This window comes from Odocoileus virginianus, unplaced genomic scaffold (genome assembly GCF_023699985.2).
Source record: "Odocoileus virginianus isolate 20LAN1187 ecotype Illinois unplaced genomic scaffold, Ovbor_1.2 Unplaced_Scaffold_12, whole genome shotgun sequence".
Lineage (NCBI taxonomy): Eukaryota > Metazoa > Chordata > Mammalia > Artiodactyla > Cervidae > Odocoileus > Odocoileus virginianus.
Window position 1 is genome coordinate 1,303,657 of NW_027224274.1, and position 22,260 is coordinate 1,325,916.

General features: G+C 43.5%; 2 protein-coding genes across 2 annotated transcripts in view; one reads left to right on the forward strand and one right to left on the reverse strand.

Moving 5' to 3' along the window:
- Nucleotides 1–1,394: 1,394 nt before the first annotated feature.
- STYXL2 (serine/threonine/tyrosine interacting like 2) overlaps nt 1,395–22,260 on the reverse strand; it is a 63,336-nt gene continuing 42,470 nt past the window's right edge. Inside the window, 2 exon segments of the mRNA XM_070462710.1 lie at nt 1,395–4,147; nt 4,150–4,737. Of these exon segments, the coding sequence (XP_070318811.1) occupies nt 1,917–4,147; nt 4,150–4,737 (2,819 nt within the window). The 3' untranslated portion in view covers nt 1,395–1,916.
- GPA33 (glycoprotein A33) overlaps nt 3,729–22,260 on the forward strand; it is a 114,119-nt gene continuing 95,587 nt past the window's right edge. Inside the window, exon 1 of the mRNA XM_070462711.1 lies at nt 3,729–4,675. The gene's annotated coding sequence lies outside the window, so the exon portion shown is untranslated. The remainder of the gene's footprint in view (nt 4,676–22,260) is intronic.

The window sequence follows — 22,260 nt, forward strand, 5'->3', positions numbered from 1 at the left end:
GTTGTCCCAGGGATATTTTCAATCTTCTCTAGAAGATCAGTCTTCTAGAATGGATGCTCAACTGATTGTCTGTGCCTGTGTCAGAAACTTTCCTATAGGGGTAAAATAAGAGAGGAAGCTTTGAGCTTGCCCAGAAGGTAAAATGAGCCACAACCAGCCTTCTTGCCTGTGAGGATAGTGCCATCTTAGATGATGACAACGACCTGTTGAGCACAGAAAGTAGGGACTAAGGCTGACGAAAGTAAAGTGAGCAAAGGAAGAAGGAGAGGGGGAAATGGGGCAAAGGCTGAGCTGTGTTTGTTTTAAGGCCTCATTCTCCCTCAGCTAGTGCAGGCGAGATGAGCACCATCAGTGACTGAACTGCAGGCTGATGTGTTAGAAGGAAGGTGAGCAAATTAATTCAGTTATTTTGACAGCAGCTAATGTGCAAGTCTGGGTTTGAGCTCAAGTCTGTTCCTTTTGCCTTGGTGTATTCACGCTCACTGAAATGTGTAATGTTAATAATCCATGTAGAAAAGACGCATCATGTCCACGTCCTATAAAACTCAGTTTCTAGGAAAAATGATCGCATGATTAATGATCACTTACTATACATAACATTGGTGGATCCCTCATTCCTCTTCTGCCCTCCCAACTGTATCTCATGAATTAGATACATGCCTGTTTTTGAATCCTGCAAGACGCTGCAGGTTGAAAGGGACTATAGAAATGAGTTCCCCAATGTTTGAAATAGGTGCCCAAAACATGTCTCTTGCTTTGGCAATTCACCCTGTGTTTGGAAGGCTGGAAATCCTTGGGAACAACACATAAGAAATCTTACCAACCTAGCCCATCCAGAGTCAGAGAAGGAGCAAATGGACTGCCCACAGCATTGTCCAGTGATCCTCAAAGGAACGAAAAGCAAGGATGACCCCAAGACCTCATAAAATACATCTCCATCTCCTTGTACTGGGCTTCTTTTCTTCTCTCCCTCATGGTGGTTTGCTTTTAACCCCTTCCATTCCAGAGGGACTCTCTACCTTTAGCTCACCACTATAAAACCTTTCTCTCTTGAGTTCCATCTGTTACTCTCAAGAGTCCCCCTCGCATCTTCCCCTTGCCTGGGGCTTCCCTGCTGGCTAAGATGGTAATCTGCCTGCATTGCAGGAGACCCATGGCTTCCCATTGCACTGTATCCTAAACTAAATACTTGGTTATTATTTTTATAATAATAAATATTATTTTAAAATAATATTTTATATATTACTATTTCTTATATAAGGTGATATTGGTCTTGTCTGGAGACAGATTTTGTAGCACAAGGTGAGGGTGGCTCTTGGTAACACATCTGTGTCTCTTAAAGTGGGTTTCCACTAATATCCAAAGAGTTAAAAGTGACCAGAATGAAGAAGAAATATTTGACAACATATCAATTTAATGGAGATCCAAAACATTCAAAAGAAACAACCAGAACTCAACATTGCTGGGAGAGGTGAGACTTGCCACAGGATAGATTTCTTGGGTCTCATTATGAAACCTTTACATATAGAACCATGTCCTGTACTCACAGCCTTCCTGGAATAAGTTGGAGTCTCCAACAAACTACAGTGCCTTTGTAAGCTCACCTCTAGTCTGTGATGAAAAAAATCAAACATATAAGTGAAGCATCCAAGTTTAGAAGCATTGGGCAACAGAAATGGTGTCAGTTGGTCCCTCATTTGGACCTCACATTTATGGCTCTTCTTCTTCTCTGTTTCCTCCCTACCCCACCTCTGGTGCCTTTCTGCCTGGTATGACTCATTTCGCTTCTGCCCCCCATATGATCCTTTCCCCATCCTTGTCCTTTGGTGGGCTGCGGCTATGTGTGTCTTGAGCCCTGTGCTAAGTTGTAAGGCTTCTCCCTGTGTTCTGTCTCTCCCAGATTCACTTTGCCCAGCTTAATCCTCCCTTCTTCTCTGCAGCTTTGTCCTGGTTTCTTCTTGCCGGCGTCTCCAGGCAGCAATGACGGCTTCATCATCCATTTCCTCCTCCTCCTCCCTGTCAGTGCTTCTCCAATACCGGGACCGCCGCCCTGAAGCAAACCTCCCTTCTTCTCTCTTTTCCATCCTCTCTTTCTCTCCCTCCTCTTCAGATCTCACGAAACTCTGGGTGAATTTCCTCTTGGCTCCAAATTCAGAAAAGTCTGACTGGGATGACTCTTCCACATCTTCCCAGTCCCTGGATCTGGCCCCATTTGGACGCCGTGGTTCTGGGGCCTCTTCTTCAGAGGGCTCGGGGGTCCGGCGGAAAAAATAGGGCTCTGGGCTTTCCTCTCGGGAGCTTGAGGTCTCACTAAACATGGACCTGGAGAATGTGTGCATCTCTCTGCCTTCCCTGGTGGAGGAAGCAGAGAACCGTGAAGTGCTTTTTACCGAGTTGCTGTTGGTCTCGTGGTAGGAGGAGGTGTCCTGTTCCTGTGACCGGGATTTGGAGAACTTGTAACTGGAAGACTTAGACTCTGTCTCCCGAAGCAGGGAAGACCTGGTGTACTTTTCCCTGGAGCTTCCAGACCAATCACTTTGGGGAGGAGATTTTTCCTCTGTCCTGAGGCCACTGAGCCACTTATTAATACTGTTATCCATCTCTCTGCCGGCTCTGCTGCCGCTTCCACAGCCATCGGAGACAGCCAGGGAGGAGGTGTCTGTGTCAGGTTTCTGGGAATTACTGCGGGAAGAATACCGGAAGCTCCCTATGGCGCTGTCAGTGTCCTCATCCCTATCACCCACGTCATCATCCTCATCCTCATCTTCCTTGACCTTCTTCTTCTTGAAAAGGGAGCTGCGTTTGTTGTCGGAGGCCAGCTTCTCCATTTTGTACTCGGACATCTTCTCCCTCAGCTCTGTTTGCATCTCCTTCTCCTTCCGGCCAAGCTCCTTTAGGTCGATATTGTCAGCAAAGAGGCTATAGATAGGCTTGCTGGTCCCCTTCACTTTGCTCCCAGCACCGTCAGCTCTTGTGCTACTCATGGTATGGGAGGACAACACAGACTGGGTCTCAGAGCTGGGTCTTGCCTGGCCTGGAGGCAGCAGGTAGCCCCCCAGAGAGGAACTGCTCTGTCCACTGAGCATGGAGCCTTGGTCATCTCCTAGGCAGCTGCCTACTGGTGCCACCTTCATGCTTACAACGGATGGTGGGCGGGACGACAACAGCATTTCATTTTGCTTCTGGGCAAGAGTTTCACTGACTACGTTGGCAATCCAGTTCTGTATGCTGGCAATGGAAATTGCGTCTCCAGGCCCCACAAGCAGGTTAGGTAGAGGTGTGGTGGGGGTGGAAGCCAAGCATCTGCCTACTTTGCTCAGGGCCTGAGAGGGAAGGGAGCTGTGGCTCTGGGTGCTGAGCACTGATGCTGTGTCCCCATCAGCGCTGACTGAGGGGGCTGCTGGCCAGAATGCAGACAGGGGGATGCTCCCACTGGCAGCTGAGCTGTCTGCCTCCCAGCTCCCCATGGACTGGCTCTCCTCCAGGGTCTGCCTGCTTCTCTCCAGCAGCTCCAGCCTCCGCTGCCTCTTCTTGACCAAGGCCAGGTCCTCTCCCTTGCTGAGCTCCACCACCTCCTCCTTGTTCTCACTGCCCACCTTCTTCTGGTGTTTCAGCTTCCAGGCCTGGTAGGCAGACAGATTGACATCAGAGAGGCTTTTCTTCTCTCCCTCCACCTCCTCCGCACCTTGCTCACTGCTGCCATCTCCTGCCTCTGAGTCCTTCTTGTGAAATCCAAACTGGATTCTCTTGATCTTCCACCTTTCCAGGGCAGTGAGTTTGTCCTTGTTTCTGCTGCAGAAGTTATAGAAGGAGCTGGCCTCGGAGGCCACACTCTCCTCGTCATCCTCCCGCACCCTGCTCCCCACCTCCGAACTGGCATCCACCTCCTCTCTCTTGTTCCTGGAGTGGTACTTCCGGGAAGCCTCCTTCTCAATCTCCTGCAGCCGCTGGTTCCACATGTCCCAGGAGCTCTCCGTGGACACGGAGTCAGAGCGGCGTCTCCCGCCTCGCTTCTGGCTGCTCATCTCCAGCTGCTGCTTCAGGACCCGGATGTCATGGCTGCTCACACTCTCGGAGGTGCTGCTCTCGCTCAGCGTGTGCCTCCGCCGTCTCCTCACGAAGGAGCCGCCATCGCTCGCCTCCTCTCCTCCTCCTCCCTACCCCACCTCCGGTGCCCTTCTGCCTGGTACCTCTCATTTCGGCTCTGCCACTCCCGGATGATTCGCTCCACGTCCTCATCTTCGGGCTCCTCACCTTGACGAGAGGAGGCTGAGAACCTGCCGTCCTCGCGCCGCGGGACCTTGCCCGTGGCGGGGCTCTGCCCGCCTTTCCACGCCTCGTAGAGCTTCTCCTCCTCCTCCTCGTGGGTAAGGGTGAGGGGCTCGGAGGCCTGGCTGGCCCTCCCCCAGGAGGAGCCACCCAGCTGACTGGCAGCGTCGTCCTCCTCCTCCACGGTGAGGCTGCGCACTCTGGCCGCCGCCGTGCCCCCGGCGTCCCCGTCCTCCTCCGCCTCCCCCTCCCCCCACTCCCTGCCGAAGTCCTCCTCTCGCTCCTCCATCAGCTTCTCGTTGAGCTCCCGCAGCTGCCTCAGGAAGCCGTCGTTGGGGTAGATGGCCCGCTTCTTGCGCACAGTCATCAAGGCCTCCAGGACGGCCATGTTGTGGAAGATCATCAGGTAGGCTACTACCAGCACGGCCGAGCGGCTGATGCCCATTTCACTGCTGACCAGGACTTTCCCTGAGAAGAAAACACAGCAGGTGGTGACGTAACAGCAGTGGTTTGGCTGTTTTTTGTTTTTAAGTTTAGATGTGCTGGATTTAGTATGTTTCCTTTGCCTCTCATATTCACCCACGCTCAAGTCACGTCAGGGACAAGCACCACTGTCCCCATATTACAGAAGTCAGACCGAGCAGTGAGGTACCCTGCGCTTGTGGAGACATTTTCTGAGCATGTGCAAGGATTGGGGGGTGGGTGGGAAACAAAGGCTCTAACGGCTGTCCCGCTTTGCAAACGCGAAGCGCACTTGTGTGCTGTGCTTCGTCGCTCAGTCGTGCCCGGCTGTCCGCAGCCCCTCTGACTGTAGCCCGCCAGGCTCCTCTGTCCATGGGGAGTCTCCAGGCAAGAAGACTGGAGTGGGTTGCCAGCAGTGCATTTCTGCTTTCCACCAACCTGAGCATCAGAAGGAGGAAAAATAAAACAATAGGGGTAATGGGGAAGAAAGGAGAAAACGAACACGGCTAAGATGAATGAATCAGAAAGAAGTAGAATCTCAGTGTGGGAAACGACCACAAGTCATTTGAGAATTCCCTTTACAACATCCTTGATTCTGGACAATCCATCTTTCAGAATCTGCCAGATAGTTCCAGTGACAGAGAGCTCCAGTATCTTGGACAGAGAGAATACAAACACATCTCTCACTCCATATTTAGGTCATTCTAATTTTCTGAAAATTCTTTTCCATGTTAGGGCAAAGGATAACTCTCTGTAACAGGCATTCAGTATTCCTACTGTGACATACTAGGATAAATAATAAATATTTGAATTAGGTCTTTAATACAAAAATTTTAAAGAAAATCACTATTATATTCTTCACTGAAGTTTTTTTTTTTTTTTTTTCCTTTTCCTGTCTAGTCTGGATCTTTCAATCATCAGACAAACACCTTTCCATGTTTCATTACTATATGATCTACTCTCTTCAGGTCAAACTTGGATTTATTAGCTTTATTCCTAAGGAATTTGTGTCAGTGTGGAATAAGACATTTCAGGTTTGGAATGACCCATATGGAGTAGAGTGGGCCCCTCATTACTCTTGTTCTAGGCACTGGGCCTTCACTGATGCCTGCTGAGCTTGCAATGTGGGTGGATATGTCATACAATGAACTCAAATTATTGTTTATATCAACTGAAACCTGTAAAGCCTTCTAAAACTGCTATTAAGTCATGTCTCTCTTTTCTTGTAGCATTCTTAAAGCATAAGGATAGTTGTACAAATTCCTATGAAAGCTTTTGGTAAATATAGCCTGTTCTTACAGCCTAACAGAAGCTTTTCCAAGTCTCAACTTTACCATTCAATACATTAGTGATTCCCCAACCTCCCCTTCTACCTTACCTCCTTCATAAAAATGATAAACATGCCCTCCATGCCTTCATTCTAATAACTGTTTAAAATGCACATTGGGATCACGCGAGATCTCCTTCTAGACTGTCATCAATCTGTTTTGCCAGCAGTCTTCAGGGATATTTATTAAATCATTCAGGAGTCCTATCTTACAATATGGGATGGGGGTGACTTTTATTATTATATCTTTATACCAGTTAAGGCCATGTCTTTGTCTTATAGCAGGTCAGAGACCCAGGCAAGACTTGAGGGGACCTGAGATCCAATAATGCTGAAAGGCCAATTACCAAAAGCCAGCAGTCATTAGGGGTAGGTAAGCAAGCCACTAAAGAATTAAGGCCTTACAAATAGCTGAGAAAAGAAGTGAAAGGCAAAGGAGGAAATGAAAGATATAACCATCTGAATGCAAAATGCCAAAGAATAGCAAGGAGACATAAGAAAGCCTTCTTAAGTGAACAAAGGAAAAGAAACAGAGAAAAATAATAGAATGGGAAAGACTAGAGATCTCTTCAAGAAAATTAGAGATACCAAGGGAACATTTCATGCAAAGATGGGCACAAAAAAGGACAGAAATGGTATGGACCTAACAGAAGCAGAAGATATTAAGAAGAGGTGGCAAGAATACACAGAAGAACTGTACAAAAAAGGTCTTAATGACCCAGATAACCACAATGGTGTGGTCACTCACCTAGAGCCAGACATCCTGGAGTGTGAAGTCAAGTGAGCCTTAGAAAGCATTACTATGAACAAAGCTAGTGGAGGTGATGGAATTCCAGTTGAGCTATTTCAAATCCTAAAATAGGATGATGCTGTTAAGTGCTGCATGCAATATGTCAACAAATTTGGAAAACTCAGCGGTGGCCACAGGACTAGAAAAGATCAGTTTTCATTCCAATCCCAAAGAAGGTCAGTGCCAAAGAATGTTCAAACTACTGCACAATTATACTCATTTCACATGTTAGTGAGGTAATGCTCAAAAATCCTTCAAGCTAGTCTTCAATGGGTCATGGTGGAGAGTTCTGACAAAATGTGGTCCACTGGAGAAAGGAATGGCAAACCACTTCAGTATTCTTGCCTTGAGAACCCCATGAACAGTATGAAAAGGCAAAAAGATAGGACACTGAAAGATGAACTCCCCAGGTCAGTAGGTGCCCAATATGCTACTGGAGATCAGTGGAGAAATAATTCCAGGAGAATGAAGAGATGGAGCTGAAGCAAAAACAACACCCAGTTGTGGTTGTGACTGGTGATGGAGTGGTCAAACAGGAGATGGCAAGAGTGAACACTGACATTTTAGGAATCAGTGAACTAAAATGGACTGGAATGGGTGAATTTAACTCAGATGACCATTATATCTACTACTGTGGGCAAGAATCCCTTAGAAGAAATGGAGTAGCCTTAAGTTTAATCACAGTCAACAAAAGAGTCCAAAATACAGTACTTGGATGCAATCTCAAAAATGACAGAATGATCTCTGTTCGTTTCCAAGGCAAACCATTCAATATCAGAGTAATCCAAGTCTATGCTCCAACCACTAATGCTGAAGAAACTGAAGTTGAACGGTTCTATGAAGACCTATAAGACCTTCTAGAACTAACACTCAAAAAAGATGTCCTTTTCATTATAGGGGATTGGAATGCAAAAGTAGGAAGTCAAGAAACACCTGGAGTAACAGACAAATTTGGCCTTGGAGTACAAAATGAAGCAGGGCAAAGGCTAATAGAGTTTTGCCAAGAGAACACACTGGTCATAGCAAACACTCTCTTCCAACAACACAAGAGAAGACTCTACACATGGACATCACCAGATGGTCAGTACCGAAATCAGATTGATTATATTCTTTGCAGCCGAAGATGGAGAAGTTCTATACAGTCAGCAAAAACAAGACTGGGAGCTGACTGTGGCACAGACCATGAATTCCTTATTGCCAAATTCAGACTTAAATTGAAGAAAGTAGGGAAAACCACTAGACCATTTAGGTATGACCTAAATCAAATCCCTTATGATTATACAGTGGAAGTGACAGATTCAAGGGATCAGGTCTGATAGACAGAGTGCCTATGGATGGAGGTTAGTGACATTGCACAGGAGATAGGGATCAAGACCATTCCCAAGGAAAAGAAATGCAAAAAGGCAAAATGCTTGTCTGAGGAGGTATTACAAATAACTGTGAATAGAAGAGAATCAAAAGGCAAAGGAGAAAAGAAAAGATATACCCATTCAAATGTAGAGTTCCAAAGAATAGCAAGGAGAGATAAGAAAGCCTTCCTCAGCAATCAATGCAAAGAAATAGAGGAAAACAATAGAATAGGAAAGACTAGAGATCTCTTCAAGAAAATTAGAGATACCAAGGGAATATTTCATGCAAAAATGGGCACAATAAAGGACAGAAATGGTATGAATCTAACAGAAGCAGAAGATATTAAGAAGAGGTGGCAAGAATACACAGAAGAACTGTACAAAAAAGATCTTCATGACCCAGATAATCATGATGGTGTGATCACTCACTCACCCAGAGTCAGACATCATGGAGAGTGAAGTCAACTGAACCTTAGAAAGCATCACTATGAACAAAGCTAGTGGAGGTGATGGAATTCCAGTTGAGCTAATTCAAATCCTAAAAGACAATGCTGTGAAAGTGCTGCACATGATGTGCCAACAAATTTGGGAAACTTAGCAGTGGCCATAGGACTGGAGAAAGTCAATTTTCATTCCAATCCCAAAGAAAGCCAATGCTAAAGAATGCTCAAACTACCACACAACTAGCACTCATCTCACACACTAGTAAAGGAAGGCTAAAAATTCTCCAAGCCAGGCTTCAACAGTATGTGAACTGTGAACTTTCAGTAGTTCAAGCTGGATTTAGAAAAGGCAGAGGAACCAGAGATCAAATTGCCAACATCTGCTGGATCATCGAAAAAACAAGAGAGTTCCAGAAAAACATCTATTTCTGCTTTATTAACTATGCCAAAGCCTTTGACTGTGTGGATCACAATAAACTGTGGAAAATTCTTAAAGAGATGGGAATACCAGACCACTTTACCTGCCTCTTGAGAAATCTGTATGCAGGTCAGGAAGCAACAGTTAGAACCGGACATGGAACAACAGACTGGTTCCAAATCAGGAAAGGAGTATGTCAAGGCTGTATATGTCAAGGCTGTATATTCACCCTGCTTATTTAACTTATATGCAGAGTACATCATGAGAATCACTGGGCTGGATGAAGTACAAGCTGGAATCAAGATTTCCAGGAGAAATATCAATAACCTCAGATATGCAGCTGACACCACCTTTAAGGCAGGAAGCAAAGAAGAACTAAAGAGCCTCTTGATGAGAGTGAAAAAGGAGAGTGAAAAAGTTGGCTTAAAACTCAACATTCAGAAAACTAAGATCATGGCATCTGGTCCACATCACTTCATGACAAATAGATGGGGAAACAGTGGAAACAGTGACAGACCTTATTTTGGGGGGCTCCAAAATCACTGCAGATGGTGACTGTAGCCATGAAATTAAAAGACACTTACTCCTTGGAGGAAAAGTTATGACCAACCTAAACAGCATATCAAAAAGCAGAGACATTACTTTGCCAAAAAGGTCTGTCTAGTCAAAGCTATGGTTTTTCCAGTAGTCATGTATGGATGTGAGAGTTGGACTATAAAGAAAGCTGAGTGCCAAAGAATTGATGCTTTTGAATTGTGGTGTTGGGAAAGACTCTTGAGAGTCCCTTGGACTGCAAGGAGATCCAACCAGTCCATCCTAAAGGAAATCAGTTCTGAATATTCATTGGAAGGACTGATGCTGAAGCTGAAACTCCAATACTTTGGCCATCTGATGCAAAGAACTGACTCATTGGAAAAGACCCTGATGCTGGGAAAGATTTGAAGGCAGGAGGAGAAGGGGACAACAGAGGATGAGATGGTTGGATGGCATCACCGACTCAATGGACATGAGTTTGAGTAAACTCCAGTAGTTGGTGATGGACAGGGAGGTCTGGCATGCTGCAATCCATAGGGTTGCAAACAGTAGGACATGACTGAGTGACTGAACTGAACTGAGGCTTCAACAGTATGTGAACTGAGATCTTCCAGATGTAAAAGCTGGGTTTAGAAAAAGCAGTGGAACCAGAGGTCAAATTGCCAACATACGTTGGATCATAGAAAAAGCAAGAGAATTACAGAAAAATATCTACTTCTGCTTTATAGACTATACTAAAGCCTTGGAAGGAAAGTTATGACCAACCTAGACAGCATATTAAAAAGCAGAGACATTACTTTGCCAACAAAGGTCCATCTAATCAAGGCTATGGTTTTTCCAGTGGTCATGTATAGATGTGAGAGTTGGACTGTGAAGAAAGCTGAGCACCGAAAAATTGATGCTTTTGAACTGTGGTGTTGGAGAAGACTCTTGAGAGTCCCTTGGACTGCAAGGAGATCCAACCAGTCCATCCTAAAGGAGATCAGTCCTGGGTGTTCACTGGAAGGACTGATGCTGAAGCTGAAACTCCAATACTTTGGCCACCTGATGCGAAGAGTTGACTCATTGGAAAAGACCCTGATGCTGGGAGGGATTGGGAGCAGGAGGAGAAGGGGACAACAGAGGATGAGATGGCTAGATGGCATCACTGACTCAATGGACATGAGTTTGAGTAAACTCCGGGAGTTGGTGATGGACAGGGAGGCCTGGAGTGCTGTGATTCATGGGGTCGCAAAGAGTCAGACACGACTGAGTGACTGAACTGAACTGAACTGAAAGTCTGTGACTGTGTTGTTGTTCCGTCACTCAGTCATGCCCAACTCTTTGTGATCCCATGAACTGTAGCACATCAGGCTTCCCTTTTCCTCACCATTTCCTCGAGCTTGGTCAAACTCATGTCCATTGAATCAGTGATGCCATCCAGCCATCTTGTCCTCAGCTCTTGTTCCCTTCTCCTCCTGCCTTCAACCTTTCCTAGCAACAGTGTCTTTTCCAAGGAGTCAGCTCTTCATATCAACTGTGGAAAATTCTTAAAAAGATGGGAATATCAGACCACCTTACCTGTCTCCTGAGAAACCTGTATGTAGGTCAAGAAGCAACAGTTAGAAACAGACATGGAACAACTGACTGGTTCCAAATTGGGAAAGGAGAATGTCAAGGCTGTATATTTCTACCCTGTTTATTTAGCTTATATACAGAGTACATTATACAAAATGCTGGGCTGGATGAAGCACAAGTTGGAATCAGGATTGCTGGGAGAAATATCAGTAACCTCAGATGTGCAGATGACCATCCTAATGGCAGCAACTGAAGAGGAACTAAAGAGCATCTTAATGAAGGTGAAAGAAGAGAGTGAAAAAGCTGGCTTAAAACTCAATGTTCAAACAACTAAGATCGTGACATTAGGTCCCATCACTTTATGACAAATAGATGAGGGAAAAATGTAAACAGAGACAGACTTTATTTTCTTGGGCTCCAAAATCATTGTAGATGGTGACTACAGCCATGAAATTAAAGCTTGCTCCTTGGAAAGACAGCTATGATGAATCTAGACAGTATACTAAAAAGCAGAGACATTGCTTTGCCAATAAAGGCCCATGTAGTCAAAGCTATGTTTTTTTTTCAGTAGTCATGTATGGATATGAGAGTTGGACCATAGAGAAGACTGAATGCTTAAGAATTGAAGCTTTTCAACTGTGGTGCTGGAGAAGAGTCTTGAGAGTCCCTTGGACTGCAAGGAGATCAAACCAGTCAATCCTAAAGGAAATCAACCCTGAATATTCATTGGAAGGACTGATGCTGAAGCTAAAGCTCCAATACTTTGGCCACCTGATGCAAAGAGCCATTGGAAAAGACCCTGATGTTGGGAAAGACTGAAAGCAAAAGGAGAAGGGGGCAGTAGAGGATGAGATGGTTAGAGAGCATGGCCAACTCAATGATCATGAATTTGAGTGAACTCGGGGAAACAGTAAAGGACAGAGGAGCCTGCCTGTGAGGCACTTCATGGGGTTGCAGAGTCAGAGAAGACTGAGCCACACTGAACTGAAAGAATCAAGGCCACTAAAAAAGCATCCATAGATTCAATGTCTTATCCCCTTCCTCTTCCAGCTCAGGGCTCAGCTGTCACATTTAACTGGTGAACCAGGCAACAGTTGACTACTGTGAGTACTGAAGACTCACTACATTCTTTGGACATGGTTACTGCTGCTGCTGCTGCTGCTGCTGCTAAGTCGCTCAGTCGTGTCCGACTCTGTGCGACCCCATAGACGGCAGCCCACTAGGCTCCCCCGTCCCTGGGGTTCTCCAGGCAAGAATACTGGAGTGGGTTGCCATTTCGTTCTCCAATGCATGAAAGTGAAAAGTGAAAGTGAAGTCGCTCAGTCATGTCCAACTCTTAGCGACCCCATGGACCGCAGCCCACCAGGCTCCTCCATCCATGAAGATTTTCCAGGCAAGAGTACTGGAGTGGGGTGCCATTGCCTTCTCCGGGACATGGTTACTAGGCCAGCTCAATTCAAGACACGTCAGGACACAAACTGATAGGCTTCTTCAAAAGGGCATCAAATATTGAATACAATTAGACTCAGTCTGGTAGAGGCTCGGTTGCCATCCATGCTTTGTCATAATATGCTCCTTGCACCTGGGATTCCTCTGAGGAGTCTCAGGGGCTGCCTCAGGGATGAGGGAAAGGCTGGGTGGGTCAGACTCAGAGGTCCCCACCCAATTCACCCAGAGCAGCAAAAGGATTTTCTGTTTTCTTAGGCCACACTAAGGTATAGTTTGTGCCCGATACAAACTTCAGGGGGTGCCTTTCATTCTGAAGTGAAAGTAGATTTGTTTGGGTTGTGATGAAAACTCTCCAGCAGTAAAATGGCTTGAGGAAGGAAGTCTTTCTCAAAAATTTGAAGTCGTCATTTTGATCAATAGGAGGGCTGATTTTGGCGGTGTGGGGGCTCAGTCTTGAGGTAGAAATTACTAGGCAGTCAGTGTAGAACTCTGAGACCTTGGTCTTGTTTTCAGTAAACATCCTGCTCCATTGTCCTGAATTCCTGGAATGTGTCTTTAGTCTGATAAATTATCAGCACTCAGATCCAGTAATTAACTTCTGTTCCATATGCTTGAGGGAAAAACAACTGGTGGTCATTAATCTTAAACCCATATCTGGTCCATGGTAAAATGGCCAGAGGGCATGAAAAAGGGTGGTGACTTAATCCAAGGATCAAGAGAAGCCATAAAGATGTTAAGTATCTTGACCTTTAAATTGATTGGTTAGAAATAATGTGATTTAAGGAAGGATATAAAAACTGCTGTAAGTCCCACCTTGGGGGACTCTTTACCCCCTCTCAGTGTCTATGCTGAGAGCTTTGTACTTTCCTCCTCTTTAATAAATCCTATTCTCTTGAGTGTTTGCATGTTCATTTATTCCATTCTTTTGCTCTGCAGGCGAGAACTCGGATTCCTGTCTCAGTCTGTCTAGATGTGCTTAAAAGTTTGAAGAGTACTGCTAGTGGAGAGAGCCCTGGACTTGAGTAAGGCTGAGTTCAAGTTCTCTCACATGATCAGTATGCCTTTATATGGAGGATTTTGTGTTGTATCCTCTCAGTTCACAATCCTCTTTTTTCCTCAGAACTTTCTTCCCTCTCTGCATTCCAGGAAAATGAAAAGTACTTGCCCAGAAGTCAACCCTCCTTGTCACTGTGGATAGAATTCAGGGTAGACAAAGGACCAGAGTCTGACAACTTCTGTCTCCAGGGAATGTGGAAATGGAACTGAGGAAGAAAATTAGCAGTTATTGCCAGGCCTGTGGAGGGCCATGCTCTCGAAGTAGAGAGAGAAAGAAAATGAAACCAAGAGTCCTGAGGTTGTCCAGTCCTTGTTCCAGACCATCCTGAGGCCACATTCCTGTCTCTGGATTTCTTCTTGTCATGTTATAGTTAATGCCTTTGCTGCTTGTTAAGTAGTTTGAGATGCTTTCCACTTACTAGCAACCAAGGGGATCTTAATCATTACATGGTTTCAGTCATTTAGGTGCTTCCCTGATAGCTCAGTGGTAAAGAATCCACCTGCAATGCAGGAGACCCCAGTTGGACTCCTGGGTCGGGAAGATCTGCCGGAGAAGGGATAGGCTACTGAATCCAATATTCTGGCCTGGAGAATTCCATGGACTGTATAGTCCATGGGGTTTGCAAACAGTCGGAGATGACTGAGTGACTTTCACTTTCAGTTTGTAAGCTTCCATGAGTGGGGACTTCCCATCTGTAAAAGCTAAATAACATGTTCTCAAGGGGTCACTGTGATTATTAGGTGAAATGCCCAGCTCCAGGTGTGTATTTCATTTTCCTCCTGGTCCTAGAGTGGAGAAAATCACAGAAACTAAGGTCCAGGAGGTTAATTTCAGGTCTGCTGGGAGGTGGGAACTACCCACAAAAGCAACAACCACTGTAAAGGATATTGGCCTTTCCCTGCCTCACAGGGGTGCTGAGACAAGGGAGTGGGAGGCTGAAGTCCACCGCAGCAAGGGAAGAGGAGACGGTCGCAGGACACACGGGCCGAGCAGGGGACGGGGCCGCCTGGCTGACCCACGGTCTGGGCCGGCTCCAGCTGAGCGGCCACGCTGGCGGAGGCCAGATGCGCCGCTGCGGATGGGGCTGGGGAGCCGGGCGTGGAGAACCAGCCCTGCAGTGGGTGCTGCTGCCTGTCCTTCCCCGTGACGGGACCCTTCCCCGCCCCAGCCACAGCGGCTCCCGAACGTCCACACACCACCCTCGGGCAGCTTCTTGGATTCTGGGCGCACGTTTCCACTGTGCGAACTGCCTCTCACCCGGGATGCTGCGTGAGTCTGTGCTCCTGGCTCTGCCACGAAGTTGGCGGACAGCACCGGGAAAAGCAGCGGAAGAAATCCCCTCTCTCACAGACACCAGGCAGACATGCACAAGTCTATTTTAGTCAGAAGAAATACGTTCTTAAAAATAGGGTTGTTTTTTTATAAGTATTGAAGAGGAGAAAATCATTTTATATAGATATATAATTTATCTATACATATATATAACACATGAATTATTTAATAAAATATACACATATAAAAACATTTTCCCTCTCTCTGCCTCTCGCTGCCCCTGTCTGTCTGCTTCTGTCTCTCTCTATGTACACATATACATGTACATGTGCTGTTGTTCGGTCACTAAGTCACGTAGGGCTCAGCCTCATGGACCGCACAGCCAGGCTCCTCTGCCCTTCACTATCTCCCAGAGTTTGCGCGCATTCATGTGCATTGAGTTGGTCATGCTGTCTAACCATCTCATCCTCTGCTGGCTGCTTCTTTTGCTTTCAGGCTTTCCCAGCATCAGGGTCTTTTCCAGTGAGTCAGCTCTTCAAATCAGGTGACCAAGGTATTGGAGTTTCAGCTTCAGCATCTGTCCTTCCACTGAGTATTCAGAGTTGATTTCCTTTAGGATGGACTGGTTGGATCTCCTCTGAATCAGGTGCCAAAGTATTGGAGTTTCAGCTTCAGCATCTGTCCTTCCAGTGAATATTCAGAGTTGATTTCCTTTAGGATGGACTGGTTGGATCTCCTTGCAGTCCAAGGACTCTCAAGAGTCTTTCCAACACCACAATTCAAAAGCATCAATTCTTTGGTGCTCAGTCTTCTTTATGGTCCAACTCTCACATCCGTGCATGACTACTGGAAAAACCATAGCTTTGACTGTATGGACCTTTGTCAGCAAAGCAATGTCTCTGTTTTCTAGATTTGTCATAGCTTTCCTTCCAAGGAGCAAGCATCTTTTAATTTCATGGCTACAGTCACTGTCTGCAGTGATTTTGGAGCCCCCCCCCCCAAAAAAATAAAATCTGTCACCGTTTCTACTTTTCCCCTTCTATTTGCCATGAAGTGATGGGGCCAGATGCCATGATCTTAGTTGTTTGAATGTTGAGTTTCAGGCCAGCCTTTTCACTCTTCTCTTTCACTTTCATCAAGAGGCTCTTTAGTTCCTCTTCACTTTCTGCTATTAGAGTGGTGGTATCTGCATATCTGAGGTTGTTGATATTTCTCCCAGCAATCTTGATTCCAGCCTGTGCTTCATCCAGCCCAGCATTTTCCATGGTGTACTCTGTAGAGAAGTTAAATAAGCAGGGTGACAGGATGCAGCCTTGACAAACTCCTTTCCCAATTTGGAACCAGTCGGTTGTTCCATGTCTGGTTCTAACTTGCTTCTTGACCCACATACAGGTTTCTCAGGAGACAGGTAAGGTGGTCTGGTATTCCCATCTCTTAAAGAATTTTCCACAGTTTGTTGTGATCCACACAAAAACTTTAGCATAGTCAATGAAGCAGAAGTAGATGTTTTTCTGAAATTCTCTTGCTTTCTCTATGATCCAACAAATGTTGACAATTTGATCTCTGGTTTCTCTGCCTTTTCAAAACCGAGCTTGTTTGGAGGTGAGTGAGTGACCACACCATTGTGATTATCTGGGTCATTAAGACCTTTTTGTACAGTTCTTCTGTGTATTCTTGCCACCTCTTCTTAATCTCTTCTGCTTCTGTTAGGTCCTTACTGTTTCTGTCCTTTTCTTTTAAATTTCTTTTTTAATTGAAGGATAATTGCTTTACAGAATTTTGTCTGTGTTTTCTGTCAAACCTTAACATGAATCAGCCATAGGTATGCATATGTCCCCTCCCTTTTGAACCTCCCTCCCATCTCCCGCCCCATCCCACCCCTCTAGATTGATACAGAGCCCCTGTTTGAGTTTCCTGAGCCATACAGCAAATTCCCATTGGCTATCTATTTTACATATGGTAATGTAAGTTTCCATGTTACTCTTTCCATACATCTCACCCTCTCCCCCCTCTCCCCATGTCCATAAGTCTATTCTCTGTTTCTCCATTGCTGCCCTGTAAATAAATTCTTCAGTATAATTTTCCTAGATTCCTTAATATTCATTAGAATATGATATTTATCTTTCTCTTTTTGACTCACTTCACTCTGTATAATAGGTTCTAGGTTCATCCACCTCATCAGAACTGACTCAAATGCATTCCTTTTTATGGCTGAGTAATAGTCCATTGTGTATATGTACCACAACTTCTTTATCCATTCATCTGTTGACATCTAGGTTGCTTGCATGTAATAGTGTATTAGTGCTGCAATGAGTAATGCGATACATGTGTCTCTTTCAATTTTGGTTTCCTAGGAGTGGGATTGCTGGGTCATATGATGGTTTTATTCCTAGGTTTTTAAGGAATCTCCATACTGTCTTCCACCAACAGTGCAAGAGCATTCCCTTTTCTCCACACCCTCTCCAGCATTTATTGTTTGTAGACTTTTTGATGATGGCCATTCTGACCAGTGTGAGGTGATATCTCATTGTAGTTTTGATTTGCATTTCTCTAATAATGAGTGATGTTGAGCATCTTTTCATGTGCTTGTTAGCCATCTGTATGTCTTCTTTGGAGAAATGTCTGTTTAGGTCTTTTTCCCCACTTTTTGATTGGGTTGTTTGTTTTTCTGGCATTGAGTTGTATGAGCTGCTTGTATATTTTGAAAATTAATCCTTTGTCAGTTGTTTCATTTGCTATTATTTTCTCAAATTCTGGGGGTTGTCTTTTCACCTTGCTTATAGGTTCCTTTGCTGTGCAAAAGCTTTTAAGCTTAATCAGGTCCCACCTGTTTACTTTTGCTTTTATTTCCATTACTCTAGAAGGTGGCTCATAGAGGATCTTGCTTTGATTTATTTCATATTCTGCCTATGTTTTCCTCTAAGACTTTTATAGTTTCTGGTCTTACATTTAGGTCTTTAATCCATTTTATCTTTGTGTATGGTATTAGGAAGTGTTCTAATTTCATGCTTTTACATGTAGCTGTCCAGTTTCCCCAGCACCATTTATTGAAGAGGCTGTCTTTGCCCCATTGTATATTCTTGTCTCCTTTGTCAAAAATAAGATACCCATAGGTGCATGGGTTTATTTCTGGGCTTTCTATCTTGTTCCATTGGTCTATATTTCTGTTTCTGTGCCAGTACCATACTGTCTTGATGACTGTAGCTTTGTAGTATAATCTGAAGTCAGGAAGGTTGATTCCTCCAGCTCCATTCTTCTTTCTCAAGACTGCTTTGGCTATTCAGGCGTCTTTTGTGTTTCCATATGAATTGTGAAATTTTTTGTTCTAGTTCTGTGAAAATGCCATTGGTAATTTGATAGGGATCACATTGAATCTGTAGATTGCATTTGGTAGCATAGTCATTTTCACAATATTGATTCTTCCTACCCAGGAACATGGAATATCTCTCCATTTGTTTATGTCATCTTTGATTTCTTTCATTAGTGTCTTATAATTTTCTGTGTATAATTCTTTTGTCTTCTTAGGTAAGTTTATTCCTAGATATTGAATTCTTTTTGTTGCAATGGTGAATGGGATTGATTCCTTAATTTCTCTTTCTGATTTTTCATTGTTAGTACATAGAAATGCAAGTGATTTCTGTGTATTGATTTTGTATCCTGCAACTTTGCTAAATTCACTGATTAGCTCTAGTAATTTTCTGATACTATCTTTAGGGTTTTCTGTGTACAGTATCATGTCATCTGCAAACAGTGAGAGCTTTACTTCTTTTCCAATCTGGATTCCTTTTATTTCTTTTTCTTCTCTGATTGCTGTAGCTAGACTTCCAGAACTATGTTGAATAATAGTGGTGAAAGTGGACACCCTTGTCTTGTTCCTGATCTTAGGGGGAATGCTTTTAGTTTTTCACCATTGAGAATAATGTTTGCTGTAGGCTTATCATATATGGCCTTTACTATGTTGAGGTAGGTTCCTTCTATGCCCATTTTTCATAAATGGGTGCTGAATTTTGTCAAAGGCTTTTTCTGCATCTATTGAGATGATCATATGGTTTTTATCTTTCAATTTGTTAATATGGTGTATCACATTGATTGATTTGCATATATTGAAGAATCCTTGCATCCCTGGAATAACCCCAACTTGATCATGGTGTATGAGCTTTTTGATGTGTTGCTGAATTCTGTTTGCTAAAATTTTGTTGAGGATTTTTGCATCTATGTTCATCAGTGATATTGGCCTGTAGTTTTCTTTTTTTGTGTTGTTTTTGTCTGGTTTTGGTATCAGGGTGATGGTGGCAGGGTAGAATGAGTTTGGAAGTGTTCCTTCCTCTGCAATTTTTTGAAAGAGTTTTAGAAGGATAGGCATTAGCTCTTCTCTAAATGTTTGATAGAATTCTCCTGTGAAGCCATCTGGTCCTGGGCTTTTGTTTTTTGGGAGATTTTTGATCACAGCTTCAATTTCAGTGCTTGTAATTGGGTTGTTCATAATTTCTATTTCTTCCTGGTTCAGTCTTGGAAGATTGAACTTTTCTAAGAATCTGTCCATTTCTTCCAGGTTATCCATTTTATTGCCATATAGTTGTTCATAATAGTCTCTTATAATCCTTTGTATTTCTGCATTGTCTGTAACCTCTCCTTTTTCATTTCTAATTTTGTTGATTTGATTCTTCTCTCTTTTTTTCTTGATGAGTCTGGCTAAAGGTTTGTCAATTTTGTTTATCTTCTCAAAGAACCAGCTTTTAGTTTTATTAATCTTTACTATTGTTTCTTTCATTTCTTTTTCATTTATTTCTGCTTGGATATTTATGATTTCTTTCCTTCTACTAATTTTGGGGTTTTTTTTTTGTTCTTCTTTTTCCAGTTGTTTTAGGTGTAAAGTTAGGTTGTCTATTTGATGTTTTTCTTGTTTCTTGAGGTAGGATTGTATTGCTATAAACTTCCCTCTTAGAACTGCTTTTGCTGCATCCCATAGGTTTGGAGTTGTTGTGTTTTTGTTGTCATTTGTTTCTAGAAATTTTTTGATTTCCCTTTTGATTTCTTCAGTAACCTGTTGGTTATTTAGAAATGTGTTGTTTAATCTCCATGTGTTTGTGTTTCTTACAGTTTTTTCTTGTAATTGATATCTAGTCTCATAGTGCTGTGGTTGGAGAAGATGCTTGATACGATTTCAATTTTCTTAAATTTACTGAGGTTTGATTTGTGACCCGGGATGTGGTCTATCCTAGAGAATGTTCCATGTGCACTTGAGAAGTTGTATTCTTCTGCATTTGGATGGGATGTCCTGAAGATATCAATGAGATCCATCTCATCTAATGTGTCATTTAAGACTTTGTATTTCCTTATTAATTTTCTGTTTTGATGATCCACCCATTGGGTAGGGTGTTAAAATCTCCTACTATTATTGTGTTACTGTCAATTTCTCCTTTTATGTCTGTTAGTATTTGTCTTATGTGCTCCTATGTTGGGTGCATAGATATTTACAATTGTTATGTCTTCCTCTTGGATTGATCCCTTGATCATTATGTGGTGTCCTTCCTTATCTCTTGTAATAGTCTTTATTTCAGGTCTATTTTGTCTGATATGAGGATTGGTACTCCAGCTTTCTTTTGCTTCCCATTTGCATGGAATATATTTTTCCATCCTCTCACTTTCAGTCTATATGTGTCTTGAGGTCTGAAGTGGGTTTCTTGTAGACAGCATATATATGGGTCTTGTTTTTGTATCCATTCAGCCAGTCTGTGTCTTTTGGTTGGAGCATTTAATCCATTTACATTTAAAGTAATTGATTGATATATATGTTCCTATTGCCATTTTCTTAATTGTTTGGGGTTGATTTTGTAGATCTTTTTTCTTCTCTTGTATTTCTTGACTATATAAGTCCCTTTAACATTTGTTGTAAAGCTGGTTTGGTGGTACTGAATTCTCTTAACTTTTGCTTGTCTGAAAAGCTTTTTATTTCTCCATCAATTTTGAATGAGATCCTTGCTGGGTACAGTAATCTTGGTTGTAGATTTTTCCCTTTCAGTACTTTAAATATATCCTGCCATTCCCTTCTGGCCTGCAGAGTTTCTGCTGAAAGATCAGCTGTTAAGCATATGGGATTTCCCTTGTATGTTACTTGTTGCTTCTCCCTTATTGCTTTAATGTTTTCTTTGTGTTTAGTTTTTAGTAGTTGGATTAGTATGTGTCTTGGCATGTTTCTTCTTGGGTTTATCCTGTATGTAACTCTTTGTGCCTCTTGCACTTGATTGGCTATTTCCTTTTCCATGTTGGGGAAATTTTCAACTATAATCTCTTCAAAAATTTTCTCATACCCTTTCTTTTTCTCTTCTTCTTCTGGAACCCCTATAATTTGAATGTTGGTGCATTTGATATTGTTCCAGAGGTCTCTGAGACTGTTCTCAGTTGTTTTCATTCTTTTTACTTTAGCTCTTCAGAAGTTATTTCCACCACTTTATCTTTCAGCTCAGTGATTCATTCTTCTGCTTCAGATATTCTGCTATTGATTCTTTCTAGGGTATTTTTAATTTCATTAGTTGTGTTGTTTGTCTCTGTATGTTTATTCTTTAATTCTTCTAGGTCTTTGTTAATTGATTCTTGCATTTTATCCATTTTGTTTTCAAGGTTTTTTAATCATCTTTACTATCATTATTCTGAATTCTTTTTCAGGTAGTTTGCCTATTTCTTCTTCATTTATTTGGACTTCTGTGTTTCTAGTTTGTTCCTTCATTTGTGTAGTATTTCTCTGCCTTTTCATTATTTTTTTTTAAACTTACTGTGTTTGAGGTCTCCTTTTCCCAGGCTTCAAGGTTGAATTCTTTCTTCTTTTGGTTTCTGCCCTCCTAAGGTTGGTCCAGTGGTTTGTGTAAGCTTGTATAGGGTGAGATTTGTGCTGAGTTTCTGTGTGTTTGTTTCTCCTCTGCTGGGCAAGGCTGAGTGAGGTGGCCATCCTGTCTGCTGATGGTTGGGTTTGTACTCTTGTTTTGTTTGTTGTTTAGATGAGGCGTCCTGCACAGGGTGCTGCTGGTGGCTGCGTGATGCCGGGCCTTGTATTCAGGTGGTTTCCTCTGCGTGATTCTCACTGTCTGACACTCCCTGGGTGGCTGAGTGCTGCTGGGCCTTGTATTCAGGTGGTTTCCTCTGCGTGATTCTCACTGTCTGACACTCCCTGGGTGGCTGAGTGATGCTGGGCCTTGTATTCAGGTGGTTTCCTCTGCGTGATTCTCACTGTCTGACACTCCCTGGGTGGCTGAGTGAGCTGGGCCTTGTATTCAGGTGGTTTCCTCTGCGTGATTCTCACTGTCTGACACTCCCTGGGTGGCTGAGTGATGCCGGG